The sequence below is a fragment of the Arachis duranensis genome, chromosome 9 (genome assembly GCF_000817695.3).
Source record: "Arachis duranensis cultivar V14167 chromosome 9, aradu.V14167.gnm2.J7QH, whole genome shotgun sequence".
In the NCBI taxonomy this organism is placed as follows: Eukaryota; Viridiplantae; Streptophyta; class Magnoliopsida; order Fabales; family Fabaceae; genus Arachis; species Arachis duranensis.
The window spans coordinates 2009273-2025447 of NC_029780.3; the positions used below are offsets into that span (position 1 = coordinate 2009273).

Here is a 16175-nt window from a genome sequence, read left to right on the forward strand (position 1 = left end):
CACACATTTTCCAATTTTTTGTTTTCCAACCAAAATGTCGATAGTAGCCCTGAAATATTGAAGGAGAGAAAGTACCAAGAAACATTAGTAACTTAAGTTATTACTATTACTCACGTTGTTAGCTTCAATGCGATATAACACAAACCAGTTTGAGTTGCTCCAAGCCTCCAACAATCAACTGACTAATCTATTTAAATAAATATAAAAAAATTAAATTTGGTCTTATATATACATTAATTTACTCAAATAATCAATATATTAATTGTATGTGTTGACATTTTAATTAAATTGATAAATAAATTTTTAGAAATTTACATTTCAAGCATATTAATCTCGAAAAAAAATACTAACGAAATTTTTATCGATAACAAATATATATAAGTTTTCAACAAATTATTGATATTTTTTGTTTGGAGACTAATTTATCAAAAAAATAAATTATTAAGAATTTATTTGTCACTTGATTCTTTTAATTATTATTTTTTTCGCATTAATAAACATATTTTTGGTACAAGCAGCGATAAAAATGTATCTGTGAAATATGAACATTTTGCTGAATTGTCGTATTCATGTATCGGATACATTTCGAACATTATATTCATTAGCATTTGTCCAATATTCTCCGGATACATTTGAACATATCTAAATATTATCACGTGCCAACATATCTAACTTTATTTTTAATATATATTTATTAAAATAAATTTTTTTATCTTATAAAATTTTAAACGGGATCTAGTGTATGTCAGTGTTCGTATCCATGCACTATTATACAAATTTATACATAATTCAAGGCAACAAAAAATATTATTAAATGAAATGACCATGTTACCCCTACATTAGAGCACAAGACAGACACACGCCAAGTCTTTTTCTCTGCAATAGTGTGCATTGCATGCTGAAAATGTTTTCCCTCCCTCTCTCTATAAATACCCAACGCACCTCTCTCTCTTTCTTCAAACCAACCACACCCTCACTCACTGAGTCAGCGAGTCAGAGACTCAGAGTCCCTATCCACCAATGGGCGTGAATTCCACCACCACCGTCAACAAAATCCAATCGGAATTACCGATGTCAGTGGCATCTTCGCCGTTGGAGATCCACAACGTGCGGTTGCCGCCGCGGCGAAGCACCTCACAGAAGCTGAGGCAGAGGCTCTCAGACATATTCTTCCCGGACGATCCACTTCACCGGTTCAAGAACCAACCGTCATGGCTGGTGAAGCTCATGCTCGGTGTTCAGTGCATGTTCCCTATCTTCCAGTGGGGCCCAACCTATAACCTTTCCCTTTTTCGTTCTGACGTCATCTCTGGCCTCACCATTGCTAGTCTCGCCATTCCTCAGGTTGCTAGTCCTTCAATACTTCTTTTTCTTTTATTAAGATCAATAAAAATACTAAATAATGTGAACAGTGGATATATCGGATGTTCATTTTACTAAATGTATGGATCGTTATTCTAATATTAAGATTTAGGTGAATAATTTAAAAGCGTAGTTTGTTTTGATTTGATTGTTGGTTGTTCGTATTGTTCAAAAAAATTATTAGTTACTTAGTATTATCCTTTTTTTTATTTATTATTAAAAAATTTAAGATAAAAACTCAAATAGAGTCACGTGAATTTAATAGTTGAGAATGATCAACTTCGTATGAAAATAGCTGCATATAAATTTTCACAAAAATTTTTTTTTCAAATGTATTGATGTTAGTTCTTGTGAGCAGGGAATCAGCTATGCTAAGCTTGCAAACCTGCCACCTATTATTGGATTATGTGAGTATCCTCTGTTTAATTTCTTCATGCATGTATTGAGATCAACAACATTTTTAATGTGAATGTTATGAATATTATTGCTCAATGTTGATGCATGCAGATTCAAGTTTTGTGCCACCATTGATATATTCCCTGCTTGGAAGCTCTAAACATCTTGGTGTTGGTCCAGTCTCAATTGCATCTTTGGTGATGGGATCAATGTTAAGTGAAACAGTTTCTTATACACAAGATCCAATTCTTTATCTCAAATTGGCTTTCACTGCCACTTTCTTTGCTGGTGTCTTCCAATCTTCTTTGGGAATATTAAGGTATGCTTCCTTTTTTTTTAAAATAAAATTTATGCACTAATGTATTGTTTAAGATGTATTAATCTCAGTGTCATGAATGGGAAGAAGAAGAATAATTTGAAAGTAAAGTAATGGTTGGTGGAAGTGGAATCAAATATTTTTGTTAATATATTAATAATTAATAATAAGTGACTCATTTTTTCATTGGTTAGAATAATTAACTTTTTAATTAAACAATTTTTTATGGTTGAAAACAGGTTAGGATTTGTGATTGATTTTCTGTCAAAGGCAACACTGGTAGGATTCATGGCTGGTGCAGCCATAATTGTATCTTTGCAGCAGCTGAAAGGGTTGCTTGGAATAGTGCACTTCACCAGCAAGATGCAAATAATTCCAGTATTAGCCTCGGTTTTCAAACAAAAAGAGGAGGTATCTATTTTCATATTTCACATCTTAGTCAATTTGTATTTACTACCGAATTAATTTATTCTCAAAAAAAAAATTTGTTACTAAGGTTTAGGGTTTAATATTAGAGATATAAATATTTAAAATTTAACTGAAATTTAGTCAAAATTAAATTGAATATGATAAAATAATATTTTTTATATCTATATATATATTGGTTGGCGAAAACTTATGCAAAGACGTTTAAATCTTCTTTGAATAAAGAGGTTTTGTCTATTTAATAGATTATTATGTACTAGAATTTTGATATGCGGCATAAATTAAAAGTGTTATTTTATTAAAAGGTGTTGTTATATTTTTAAAATTATTAATTTGACTCTAATATAAATTTTTTACTTTATTTAGAATTAAAATTTTTTAACAAAAATTTTATTAGAAGATTGTTTTATTTCGAAGAAAAAATTTTCCACCACCATGGACTTTTGAAACATTCTGAAAGCACTGGTTTGTGTTTCGGGGTGGTGGTGCACTGATTCTATTTTAAGATAAGAATTAATTAACATTGTCATGAAATTGCTCGCCGAATGCAAGTATTTTTTATTATTATATTATAAAAGATTATAAATATATACTATATAGAATCGGATTCGAAAATTAAAAAACAAAAAAAAACAGAGTATCATTTCCTAATTCAATCATTAGTGGAACAGTAATGCAATCAGAAATCAGTCATCACTTTCAAATGGAACTAAAAAAGAAGGAAAAAGCTCCATTTTATAATAAATAATAATGGAATAGTATGAAATTTAAGAAAATAATAAATAATATAAGTTTTTAAAATATTGAGTAAACTCTGTAGAGTTACCTACTTAAATTTCGACTATGCAACATGTACGCTAAAATCAGTCACTAAAATTAGTTACGAGTATAAAATACATGTTGGAATACAAATATAAATTGAAAATAAATTAAATCACACATGGTTTTTACACAAATATATTGGTAGGTAGCTGATTTTATTGGCTGATTGTAGTGTACAAATAGTATTTTTATTAAATTTATATGAATCAAAATCAATCAACAAAAAGAAAGTCATTCCAAAATAAAAAGTAATTTTAAAAAAATAGATGAATTTACATATTTGTCCTTGTGATGATTGTGCAGTGGTCATGGCAAACTATTGTACTGGGATTTGGCTTCTTGGCCTTCCTCCTGATAACAAGACACATTGTAAGATTCTCTCTATATTGCATGCTTACATATTATTATATTAATATTATTGTTCTTTAATTGGGAAATTAATCTGCTTCTTAACATCTGAAAATTTTGATTGATTGTGACAGAGCTTAAGGAAGCCAAACTTATTCTGGGTTTCAGCAGCTGCTCCATTGGCATCAGTTATTCTTTCAACAATTTTAGTCTTTCTCCTAAGAAACAAGGCTCATGGAATTGCAATTGTAAGAAAATACACTATACATTGAGATATATTATTTGTACTCATTCTGTTTAGTATATCAGACTAAGAGGTTTTTGTTTTCGACTCAGTATAGGAGACAAAATAAGTACACAACATTTTTTTTTCTCTTGGTATAATAATTTTTCTTCTTAATAACTCTTTAATGTCTATTTTTATCTTACAGATTGGTGAATTGCCAAAAGGCCTTAATCCACCATCATCAAACATGTTATTCTTTAGTGGCCCTTATTTGGCTCTTGCTATCAAAACTGGAATTGTTACTGGGATCTTGTCTCTAACTGTAAGATTTACTGAACCTAGAATCATTATTATTATTATTCACAGAATATTTTACTAAAATTGCATATTTTACATAGGGTTATTAGGATGATGAACACAGAGATTATTAACTTGTGTAAGTATTAATTCTTTCAGGAAGGAATTGCAGTTGGAAGAACATTTGCTGCACTTAAGAATTACCAGGTGGATGGAAACAAAGAAATGATGGCAATTGGTATCATGAACATAGCTGGCTCTTGTTCTTCATGCTATGTCACAACAGGTAATGATTCTTCTCTCACTTGTCCATGTTTACTAACATTGATTTCTAGACAAAAAGTGATTCCGTTTGATACAGTGACTATTGATTAGCATAAAAATTGAACTACAAAATACATTCTTATTTGCAGGATCCTTTTCGCGATCGGCTGTTAACTATAATGCTGGAGCACAGACAGCAGTCTCAAATATAATCATGGCCTCAGCAGTTCTTGTGACTCTTCTGTTTCTAATGCCACTATTCTATTACACGCCAAACGTCGTCTTAGCAGCGATTATCATCACTGCTGTGATTGGCCTAATAGATTACCAAGCTTCATATAAGCTATGGAAGGTTGACAAGCTTGATTTCTTGGCCTGCATGTGCTCCTTTTTCGGAGTTCTGTTCATCTCAGTGCCTTTAGGCCTTAGTATTGCGGTATGCCAATAATTCATTGACCTGTTAGATATATTCCATTTGATAAATTCATCCGAATTCTCATAGACACTGCCTTAATACAAATGAAAATGATAGATGTTTGGGAGGATTTGTCAAACATAGTACAATTTTCAACTATCAGCATTGCAATTTTTCAAGCAGTAATGCTATGTGATCAATGGCAACTAACTTTGTCAAAATCTTCATTCAGGTGGCAATATCAGTGTTCAAGATATTGCTTCATGTCTCAAGACCAAACACATTGGTGTTGGGGAATATACCAGGGACAACAATATTCCACAATGTAAACCAGTATAGAGAAGCTCTTAGAATCCCTTCATTCCTCATTTTGGCTGTTGAGTCTCCCATCTACTTTGCTAATTCAACTTACCTTCAAGAAAGGTTAGATAAGGAAATATGTATATTTTCATTGCTATTTTGTGAGTTTATTCTACATGATTCCAAATGATCCAGAACTTTTCTTGCTACAGGATTTTGAGATGGGTTAGAGAAGAGGAAGAGCATATCAAAGCAAACAATGGAAGTAAATTGGAGTGCATAATTTTGGACATGACAGGTAAATATTTCATTTTACTTGCAAAATTACCTTTAAATTTTGTTGGGTGTTTACTTTTAGATGTTCAAATAACTTCACCTTACAGAATAATTTGTTAATCAAGCTTTTGAATAATTCCACTTAACAATATTTTTATTTATTTTGCAGCTGTGACAGCCATAGACACAAGTGGGATAGACACTTTATGTGAACTTAGAAAGATGCTGGAGAAAAGATCACTTCAGGTATAGATACTAATTTGCAACACATTCAAAGGCCTAAAAGAATTGTCTCAATTTGTTATTATTATTATTTTTCCCAATAACCTTTTAACATTTTATAATTTGTTCAATGCAGCTGGTGTTGGCAAATCCAGTTGGAAGTGTGATGGAAAAGTTGCATCAATCAAACATTTTGGATTCCTTTGGTTTGAAAGGAGTGTATCTCACAGTTGCTGAAGCTGTGGCTGACATTTCATCCTCTTGGAAAGCACAACCTTGATGATTTACCTTAAAAAAATGAATTCATAGGACACAACAAGAAAGAGATGTTATAACTAACACCTTTCTCCAACTTTTGGCCTAACCCTTCGGAAGTTTAATTTTGCCTACTTGAGAGAGAGTTCATGGAACATTTTAAGGCCTAGTTTCATTCTAAGAGGGTCCTTTTACCAACTATTTTTGCTTTTTGTCCATTTTTATCTTTTGCTAGAGGCAAAAAGAATCAAAACGAGATATGTTTTGATGACTTTATTCCTGCGGATATTTTAATGAAAGAACCAACAAAGAATTGGAGACTTGGTCTTTGACTCTTCACCAAACTTTTTGAGTCACAATATTGTTGCTTGATGTGACTATATTCTTTCTTTTCCCTACCACAATTCAAATTCAAGTTCAAAGTCAGAGCTACTAGACTAGTATTTGTTCGCCGGCAATAATCCTACTCTCGTCACCGTGAACGGACTAGTCGCGAGAGGTTGGAACAATTAGCACGAGATCATAAGTTCAAATCTGATTCCTTTCGATGTACTAATGTCGATGCCAATGTGCATTATAAATCACATGCCAAACATATGAGAAAGTGATTATCAGATGTAGTTACTCATTTCAACCTAGAAGACCACTAACAACCACTATAATTTCGATATTTGATCTTTCGATGATTGATTATGATATCTCGAGACCCAATACAGGCATGTTTGATTCAGTTGATTTGGATCTTCCAAAGGGCGGTTATAAAAGTAAGAAGTGATAGATCAATCACCTGAATAACTATCAAAATCCCATCAAAATCATCCAAGGGTAATAATTCTTCACTTTCTCACTTTAGAGAAACATAATCTCCGCGTGGAGGTTGTTATGAGAACTCGGTCTGTCCACATTCCACAACCGATTTCTGATGAAGTGTTTCATGCAGTGCTAAAAGCAATGAGCTGGGAGATCTTGATGACCTTGACCTGCATATATATTCTTCTCTACACAGTGCTTTTATTATTATTTAGAATCTAGGTGTCAAACACTGTCTCTTTGAACCATTTAAGTATGAGATGTTTAGATTTCTTTCTAAAATCTATTTGGAATGTTATACTGCTATTGTAACCTGGAAGCCACAAAGTAACAATGTTGCAATTGCTCTAATGTTCACCCTCTATTTGACACGGTTTCACAATAATCAAGCTTGAAAAAAAAAAAGAAAAAGAAAAAGAGGACAACATTGTGAGCCTAAAACTTTATCCATCTTGTTCTCGTGGATATTCAAATTTTTCGAATTCCCAGCTATTCCCTCCATTCCTTTGTATCTTGTGCTTTTATTTTTTAGTACATCTTTAGATTAATATATCTAAAGAATTGCAAAAGTCTCCAAATAAAGAGGAAAGGAAGGAGCATCACAATTATAAAACTATAACTACTCTAAGAGATTCATTCTGCATTCTCATAGAACAACTCCATTAAAAGTAATGGCACATTTAACATATATTTGCAAGATTGAAACAGGTCTCAGAACTCATAAACAGGGTGACACGAATAGAAGCCCTATCGACTAAACACATCACCTCACCTTAACTGAAACTAAAAAGGGGGGGAGAAACAAGAACTTACATTACGGATTTCAGAAATTTCTGAAGAATGATGTACCTATACTCATTGGTTATCTAGGTTTGAACTCTCTGTGGCAACTAAAGAATAGAAATGAAATGAAGATCCTTCAGTGGCATGATAGAAATATGAACTTTGCAGGGCTTAATCTTGCTGATTGCCAGATGTATAGAAACAAAAGCTGTCACGATCATGTGATGTAACTCCTTTCTTAAATTCATTACTCAAGTAACTTCAGCTAATCAAACATCTGCAATGAATGTATGAATAAAATTAAAGGACTAGCCAACCAATTAAAACAAAAAAAAAAGTATAAGAAAAAAGAAAATTCATAATTAACAAATGGTGTCCACAGATAAACAGATCTTCAAATCGCACATGCTCAGTTAATCAGCAAATAAACATAGTTTAGAGAGGAAGCTTACTTGAACGATATCGTGTTATAGGTATCTCCCGGAGTTCACGCCTGATGCACAGGTATTCACCTAGTAAAGCCATCGCTGCAAGTCCCGTACCATTCACAATCCACCATGTTATAGAAGAGGGCCAGCCTCCATATACAATGCATATGAAAAGATGAATGATGTAGAGAGTGGCTGAAAAATCCAAGCACTTTTTTGCTCTTTCAATCAAATAAAGCATATATATGGCCCTGCTTTAAACAATAGTGATGTAACTTGTAAGTAACACATAAATCGACTACTTTATAGCTAACAAATGCCTCCCTTGTTTCCCTCTTACTGCACAAAATAATCACCAAAAAGAAAGCAAGAAATTCACCTACGTGTTTTCTGTTTCTTTCAAAATACTCAAATAAATCACAACCAACCTAAGGATATGAGAACAAACATTTTCAAAAATCCAGCTTTAATTATGCTGTATTTCTGACTCAGCAATAATTTGAATAAAGATAAAAGATATATATAAAATTGAATCCAACCTTGATATTTGCAAATGAGTAAACTACAATCCAAATATTTGGAGCTACAAGCAGAGAGTGATAAATCATAACACAACCATAAATGAACATGATGTGCTATCAATAACGGCTAATTACAAATTCGAGCATCAAAATATATATAAACTGTTTAGTGCCATTATGATGGAGCAGAACAATTACCCTGCAACTGAGCTGATCAGAATCGCAGCAATAACACACCAACCGGTAACCGTGGAGGTAGTGATGGTAGCATAGTCAAAGAAATACACTAGGCTCAGCCGAGACACGCGAGTTCCAACAAGCAAGGACAATAAGATTCCCAGAGTTATATAGTACAAGCATTGCAGACACACAATCTGAGCAACAATGAGCCAAGGATCCCATACCACCGCACCATAGAACATGGTGCTTGTTTGAATAAGCTTATTTTGTTTCAAAACAATTAACAATAAGAAGAATAATAACAACAATTACTACTACTCAGAAAACTTTTCAAAAAAAATCCTCCAAAAAAAATGCCAAAAATTCCTTAAGCAAATCAAAACCCCAAAATTCTCAAACTTTCTCTGCTTAAGCCATCACCCAGACATACACAATTGCTCAAAACTCAACAATTGAACCCAAAGCAGTCGTCATTCGTCAGAACTTATCATACACCATTTCTCCGAAATCAGCTTAGAACCCTCAAATCAAGGTTGCCACGTTGAAATGGTGCTCCCGTTCGCACTCAGATCTGGATGCTGAAAACTGTTACAACGAAAAAATAAAAGATAAAAAGACAAAACCAAAAAGAGAAACCCTAATTTAAAACATTTCGGGATCAACGAGAATTGCACGGAACTGAAAACACGAATGGGATGAAGATCATACTTTGTTGCAGGAATCGAATGAAGAAGGAGATATGTAGATTCGGACTTTTGCGAGGATTCACCGGAAAAATTCGGTTCTTTTGTAATATGAAAATGGAGGAGAGAGAATTGTGAGTGGCTTTTGGTTTCTCCGGCGATGGCGAGAGATCAGAATTTTGGAGGAGAAGAAACTGCAGATATGAGGGAATAAGCGTAACGTGAAGTTCTGAAACAATGTGTCGTTTTGGTTCGATAATTCGTCGTTTTGGGGGGTTGTTACTTGTGTTTTCTAATTATGCTAAATTCCATTTAACCATGAAAGAAAAAGAAAAATAAAAAAAGGAAGCTGAATTCTCTGTTAATTGTTTAGTAAAAGGTATTTCAAGCTAAACTCTTTGTTAATTTAATCTAATTACTAGGTTATCAACTATTTTACTCTAAGTTATAAGTTATTTAAAAATGAAATAAATATTTTCTTTTTAATAACAGTGTGTATTTTCTTAAGTTGAATTTCTTTAAAAAAAAAAAGAAAGAAAATCGACCCCTTTGAAGTTTGAATAGAATTTTCCCAGCCTTGAGATTTCTCTTTCAAAATTTAACACAACTATCTATTTGGAGTTTAAAATTAAATTCAAGATTCTTAATTAAGCTAACAGAGACCAAATAATATGTATCAATCTAAATTTTATAAGTAAATAAAACACAGAAACCTTGCATCCAAATGACCGCATAGCGCAGTGGATTAGCGCGTTTGACTTCGGATCAAAAGGTCGTGGGTTCGACTCCCACTGTGGTCGCTTCTTTTATATTGTTGCTCTTCTTTTTTAACAGTTCCTATTCCTATTCCTATTATTTCTCTAAGTGTGATCCTATCCTCTTTTATATTGTTGCTCTTCTTTTTTAACAGTTACTATTCGTCTATTCCTATTCCTATTATTTCTCTCTGTGTGATCCTATCCACCCTTTCTTTCGTTGTCTCTAGTTACTTCTACAAATACATTCAATAATACTCAGTAAGAAATAAAGAATGCAACTCAGTTTCCACTTTCCCGCATTCAACTCAACTAATAACTACACTCCAAAAACAACACTACACAAGATTTGTCTAATATGAAAAGCAATCTTCCTAAACAGCCAAAAGAATCATCAGAAGCATCCATACCATACACCATTCTCACAAAAACTGACTGTTTAGAAATCTCCTTAATATGGTAAAAAAAGTTTGGAGGTGTTCAGGTAATCAGGTTCTCTATCTGATCATTGGGAATTAGTCTTTCTTTTTCTGCTACTCTTTCTAGCACTAACAGTGACCTTCTTTTCACCTTCATCCTTTGGCACTTGCTCATCTCCAGTAGCAACGTTACTTTCCTTTTCAGCCTTTGACGTTCGCTTATTCACAGTAGGGACCTTGCTTTCACCTTCATCTTTCGACGGTTGCTTATTCAGAGTGGCAACCCTGCTCTTCAACAGCAATATCTGACCTTTGCTTAAAGCCAATTGCTCCTGAAATTTCTTCCCTTTGTTCTCCAGGTTATCTCTTTCTATGCCAAGTTTCTTGATGAGGGATTGGGCGTCTTTCATGTTCTCTTCGGCCACTTTGGATGCATTTCTTTGCTCCTGAAGGGACTTGATAAGCGTCTCTTTCTCGTTTTCAAGGCTAGAAATGATGGAATTAGCCCTCTCTAGTTGCTTGTTGAGGACCATTGCCTTTTGGTTGACTTCCTCTAATGAAGTTGTTACCTGCACCAGGTCCACCTCAAGAAATCTTCGTGCCTCTTTTTCATTTGAGGCTTGCTTCTCCAAAGCCTCTATTTCTTTGTTCAAAGAAGCAACTAGCTTTTTCTCTTCTTTCAAATCCTCGATGGTGGTCTCAGCTCTCTTGTAGATTTCAGTCACTTGTCGTTCTAGGCTTTCACGGTTTTCAAGAGCAGATGCCAGTTCCTGGGACTTACTTTGCAGCTCTGCTTGTGTTTTCTTCAAATGTTCCATCGTCTTTCTAAGCTCATTGGTTAGCATTTGGATCTCTTGTGTTGCTTTCTCGAGGTTCCTCTGTAGTGACTCGTCAACTTCAGTGAGTTCAGATGAAAGGTTTGACACCTCAGCCTCAAGTCTTTTTTGCAATTTGTTTGACTCATTGAGTTGTTTCTCCAATACTGAAGCCTCTTCTCTCGATTTTTCAAGATCCGCTTGCGTGGTTTGTAGTTCAGACTGCAGACAGTTAACTTTCTCAGATTCTTTCTCCAAAGCCTCCTTTAAATGTTGTCTTTCTAGAGATAAATTGGCAATGTCAAGCTGGTTTGCGGTTGCTGTATCGGACACAAGTTGAAGCTGTTCCTTTAGCTGATGAAGCTCCTCCTCTCTTTCTCTTAAAAGCTTCGCAGCCTTATTTTCGGAAGTATCAGAAGTAAACTTTAGGTCGTTATATGCCTTCTCCATGTCAACATACTTCCTCCTTGAATCATCATTCTCATGAGTTAAGGCACTAACTTTTGAATTAAGTTCATTTGCCAAAGAATCCTTAGCTTCTAGTTCCTTTCGGCTTTTCAGCAGTTCATCATTCAACTCTTGAATCTGCAGTTGAGCATTGGATAAGTCATCCTTAGTTTTCGCGTAGGTCGAAGTCAAATTCATCAATTCTGACTCCTTTTCTGCAAGGGTCAACACAAGATTCTGAAGACCAGCTTCTTTTTCCTTGAGGTCTGAATTCAGCATATTAATTCTCTGCTCTAAAGTTTCAGTAGAGTGCACCTTTTCTTTCAACTTCTCTTCTAGGTCCTTTTTCTCTGCACTAGTCTTCGAAAGTATAGTTTCAAGGCTGTCAATTTGAAGCTTCAGCTCCTCAACCAATTTTTTCTCACCCTTTACCTCTTGTCCCAACAGGATGATGGTACTTTCTGCAGAACTAAGTTTACTTATCAAAGCTTGCTCCTCCTTCTTTGCTTTCCCAAGTTGCTTGGTTCGTTCCTCCTCTTCCTCCAGTAACTTGAATTCGTAGGTATTCTTCAAAGACACAATCAGTTCTTCCTTCTCCTTCAGTTTGCTGTTCATCTGTGCATATTAACAAGCAAAATATATGGCTTAGAAACTCATAAACTGAACTAAAACACATCCTAATAGCGATTTAACCGAAATATAAGCAAATTAGTTGAAAAAAAAAACTAACAATGTTTCTTCCATTAATAAGAAAAAGAAGGAAATGAAATCTTGGGGAAAATGCCACATCCTCTTATTTACATGTTTGCGGCATAAATACGAAAGCTTAGATAATACAAATATAGAAATTAGGCAAATTAAAAAATGGTTCAGCCATCTACATCCATGTATGAGAAAGAGGTTAATTCTATCATGAACTGCATACAACATCATAATTCACAATACAACTTTTGATTTAAAAAAAAAAAAAAAAGCAGAACAAAACCCATCCTCAGAAACATACTCACAATTTCATCCCTCTCACTCGTGTCAAACAATTCCCTGAGGTAATTACAACTCAATAATTTTATACATCCCAATTAACTATTTTGACACTACCCCAATATCAATCCTTATCCACCAGGGGAATTCCCCATGTCCTATTATAGAAACATATATCTCACATATCTTCCATATCATGGTATTAGTTACATTCAAAATTCAAATCTATCACAAAGTAAAGGTTTAAAGAAGCTCACCAGATGTATTATTTCAAAAGCAGTTGTCTTTTCTTTCTTCGCCGCAGCATAGAGAGCAGCGAGAACACCCGAAGAAAGTATTCCGATTACATTCAAGAAAGCCACAACTGAATAGGATAGTGGTTTGTCGTTGCCAGGTGCTGTCTGTTGATAGAAGCTACGCAGTTTAGAAAATCTTGAACTATCCCAATGACAAAAAACCATAGCTAACAATTTACTATTCTCAATTTGTATCAAGAGCTTAAGTCACCTCTTCCTTCTGGATGTTCTCTAGTGTATTCCCCTCATCGTTTTCTTCTAAAATGTGAAACAACAAATATGCAAAATATAAGAATCCAACACATTATGAAAAGATTAAAATGTAAAAATGATATATCCGCAATTGACATAAAAATAACTCAAGTCCTTGCAAGGAATCTACATCTACATACAATACACACTTTGAAGCAAGGACCAAAATTGTGCTTGATAATGCACGCTAGGGTTCCATAAAAGAAAGATGGAAAATGCTTTACATGGACACATAAACTCAAATTAACAAATCTATCTGCTAATACAGCACAAATCACAAGCATAAACGATGAAATCAATGAACAAATCAGCTATGGTCTACGGTGTGTGCTAAAAGCTGAAATGTGAAAAGCCAACTTTACATTACTTCCTCAAGTTAAAAAAAGAACGTAAAAATTATATTCAACAAGATCTTCTTCTCCTAAGCCAAGAACATTTCACCTTATCCAAGAACTGCAAATTTTCCTTCAGTACATAAGGTAAATGTTAAATAAAATATAAATAAATATATCAAGATTCCTCGCAATTGGCGTTATTAGATGACAATGATGAATGATGATTATCTACGAAGCTCGAAAGATGATACGAATGGTGAATGAAAGGATAAAGAAAAAGTACGTTACCAAGAGCTGTGGCCTTGAAACGAAGAAGGGGAAGAACCGAGATTCCCATGAAGAAAAGCGTCCTCCTATTGGTGCATGAAACGACACCGTTTTGGTCTTGGTTTTGGCGCAAGCAGCACGATGCTCTGAACTTTGACTTGGAAGTGTGTGAATTTCTTGCCGAAGAAGAAGAAGAGCGTAACGGCAAGGGTGGTAGTGGAGAATGCAAGAAGCTCCCCGCCACAAACCCCATGGCTGGTTTCTTGGATGCGTCTTTCTTCTAGAAGCTAACTAACTCAGAACTCAGAACTCAGAACTCGGAAGAAAGAAGCAAGAAGCGATCACGTTTTCTCTCAAGTATGAATCAGAATCAGTTATTTAGTTACCATGCTTCTTAATCAGTTCTCTATATAAAATCTTCGTCTAGTCGGATAAGATTTATTCAAATTATTCTGTGAGTAAAAGAAATTAATATAAGAATATTTCATAAAAATATTTAATTATATAATATTTTTAATTACGATACAATAAAAATATTTTTAAACATCTATAATTGTGTGCTACTATCTCTTAAGTGGAATCAATAGATATTGAAGATCAGTCTTTTTAAGTAGTAAAAATAGAATCTACAATATAAAAATGGTCATAATTTACTTAACAAATTCTTGTTAAATTCAATTATATCTGTTTAGTATAAAAAATAGTCTTATTTTTTATTTTGGTAGGTTGGTTGAGATTTATAATTGACTTATTAAATGCATTAAAAAAATAGTTTATTAGTTTCTCTAGTCAATAAAAGTTCTTTCTATTTGTACACGTTGCAACTGTTCCTTCTTTATTCTCTATTCTTCTTTCTTACTTCTCTCAAGCAATTTATTTTGAGTTTCTATAATAAAATAGAAGGCACTAATTTCCACACATGATAAATAACACAATAATTCTTATTTAAGTGAAACAAAAATGCTGAAAAAAAAATATTACATATATACAAAAAATTAATTATTAACTTAATTTATTTTTAAATATATAATTTATATAAATAACTAATTTACTAACTAATTCATACTTATGTGTAGCATAATCGTAATTGAAATTAATAATGCTCATAGTTCTGTGTTTTGGTACATTTTTAGTGTGTGTCCAAAGATTTAGATGCTTCAAATCAAATGGTACTTTTTACGGTATAAAGAGGAAGCCAAAAATCAAATCCTAAGGTCAATATTTTACCGCAAAGTATATATAATTTCTCATCACTACTTGTATGAAATTGGATTTTGTTACAAACTTTCAATTTTGAATTTTTCACGTGCCCTAATTGGGATCATCATTCTTTTTATATATAGTTTTGGCCATTGAAAACAGGACAAGTAAGCACATTGGCTTGGATAGCTTTATCCTTAATCCGTGAAGGTTGTGATGCCACCTCATATGCCAAAATGTTTTATGTAATACCACAGCATTATAAATACATTAAAAAAAATAATAGTTCATATAAAATATGAGGCATACTCTCACGTGTAATTATGTTTATGTAAAATTGATAGTTAAAAATTATTAGATAATTTAATAGATTTAATTAAATTATTATTTAATAATTATCGACTATCAATTTTCATAAAAATAACTAGATGCCAGTTTCTACTAAAATATAATCACTTTGTTTTCAACATATTTTTCCTTCACATACTGTTCTTTAATCGTTTTCTCATATATAAACAGTATATTAAAAGAAGCTTAACCTTGCTCTAATCTAAATACTAAGATTTAGAGTTTGTTAACTTCATGAAGAAATGTAATGATAAGATAAAACGTTATAGCAGTGAAGCAACATCTTTATAGTTTTTCTTCGTGTTTAATTTATTTTTTTCCCGTAGAAAGCTATATTTCATTATGATAAGAAAGATTCTATAGAAGATGTTGAAGGTCAAAACAACTAATAGACGAGATTCTCTAACAAAACAAAAACAAAAAAAAAAGAGAATAAATAAACTTTGTCTGCAAGAGAAAAGGCAAAAGTTTAAAGAACGAATAAAAAATCTTGTAGTATCTCATTGATAAAACTAGTAATAATGTTTTAATTTTCCTAGATTCTAATATTGCTCTAGGTTGATTTTGGTGTTTCTAGTATATAAAACTTGATGAAATGATTGAGGAAACTCAAGTTTTAAAGACATAGGATTAAAAATAAAATAATCAATAAATTCTTGAAAATTTAAAATTTGGACAAATTAATTTGAAAAAATATTAATAAAATATTTTAGTATAACAGATATAAATA

At 32.9% G+C, this 16175-nt stretch overlaps 3 protein-coding genes and 1 non-coding gene across 5 annotated transcripts; 2 read left to right on the plus strand and 2 right to left on the minus strand.

The window, feature by feature from the left end:
• The first annotated feature begins 943 nt into the window (after window positions 1–943).
• On the plus strand, window positions 944–6284 carry LOC107463988 (probable sulfate transporter 3.4). Its single transcript, XM_016082886.3, has 13 exons — window positions 944–1344; window positions 1721–1769; window positions 1870–2077; window positions 2314–2485; window positions 3626–3691; window positions 3805–3918; window positions 4102–4218; window positions 4353–4479; window positions 4607–4893; window positions 5105–5295; window positions 5385–5470; window positions 5618–5694; window positions 5807–6284. The coding sequence occupies exons 1-13, from the start codon at window positions 1021–1023 to the stop codon at window positions 5948–5950; spliced, it is 1962 nt and encodes a 653-aa protein (XP_015938372.1). The 5' UTR covers window positions 944–1020; the 3' UTR covers window positions 5951–6284.
• Window positions 6285–7397: 1113 nt separating this feature from the next.
• On the minus strand, window positions 7398–9621 carry LOC107463989 (uncharacterized). The gene is made up of 4 exons (XM_016082887.3): window positions 9356–9621; window positions 8666–9232; window positions 7971–8197; window positions 7398–7795 (listed from the first exon to the last, which is right to left on the minus strand). Exons 2-4 carry the CDS (start codon window positions 8887–8889, stop codon window positions 7788–7790), a joined length of 459 nt encoding a protein of 152 aa, XP_015938373.1. The 5' UTR covers window positions 8890–9232; window positions 9356–9621; the 3' UTR covers window positions 7398–7787.
• A 435-nt stretch (window positions 9622–10056) lies between these two features.
• TRNAR-UCG (transfer RNA arginine (anticodon UCG)) lies at window positions 10057–10130 on the plus strand. Its single transcript has one exon. It is a non-coding gene; the product is annotated as a tRNA-Arg (tRNA).
• A 212-nt stretch (window positions 10131–10342) lies between these two features.
• LOC107464072 (MAR-binding filament-like protein 1-1) lies at window positions 10343–14300 on the minus strand. 2 transcript variants are annotated; one of them, XM_052253636.1, is made up of 4 exons: window positions 13919–14300; window positions 13255–13298; window positions 13005–13148; window positions 10343–12381 (listed from the first exon to the last, which is right to left on the minus strand). In XM_052253636.1, exons 1-4 carry the CDS (start codon window positions 14148–14150, stop codon window positions 10591–10593), a joined length of 2211 nt encoding a protein of 736 aa, XP_052109596.1. In that variant the 5' UTR covers window positions 14151–14300; the 3' UTR covers window positions 10343–10590. The 2 variants fall into 2 exon arrangements, with proteins under 2 accessions (XP_052109596.1, XP_015938462.1); XM_016082976.3 differs by having other exon boundaries at window positions 10345–12381; window positions 13255–13301.
• Window positions 14301–16175: the final 1875 nt, after the last annotated feature.

Coding starts and splice junctions, on each gene's coding strand:
- LOC107463988 (XM_016082886.3), top strand. CDS start 1,021: ATGGGCGTGAATTCCACCACCACCGTCAACAAAATCCAATCGGAATTA. Junction 5,471..5,617: donor CATAATTTTGGACATGACAG/GTAAATATTTCA, acceptor TTTATTTTGCAG/CTGTGACAGCCATAGACACA. Junction 5,695..5,806: donor TGGAGAAAAGATCACTTCAG/GTATAGATACTA, acceptor TGTTCAATGCAG/CTGGTGTTGGCAAATCCAGT.
- LOC107463989 (XM_016082887.3), bottom strand. CDS start 8,889: ATGTTCTATGGTGCGGTGGTATGGGATCCTTGGCTCATTGTTGCTCAG. Junction 8,198..8,665: donor CTGATCAGCTCAGTTGCAGG/GTAATTGTTCTG, acceptor TGTTTAAAGCAG/GGCCATATATATGCTTTATT.
- LOC107464072 (XM_016082976.3), bottom strand. CDS start 14,150: ATGGGGTTTGTGGCGGGGAGCTTCTTGCATTCTCCACTACCACCCTTG. Junction 13,149..13,254: donor AGAACATCCAGAAGGAAGAG/GTGACTTAAGCT, acceptor TTCTATCAACAG/ACAGCACCTGGCAACGACAA. Junction 12,382..13,004: donor CTTTTGAAATAATACATCTG/GTGAGCTTCTTT, acceptor TAATATGCACAG/ATGAACAGCAAACTGAAGGA.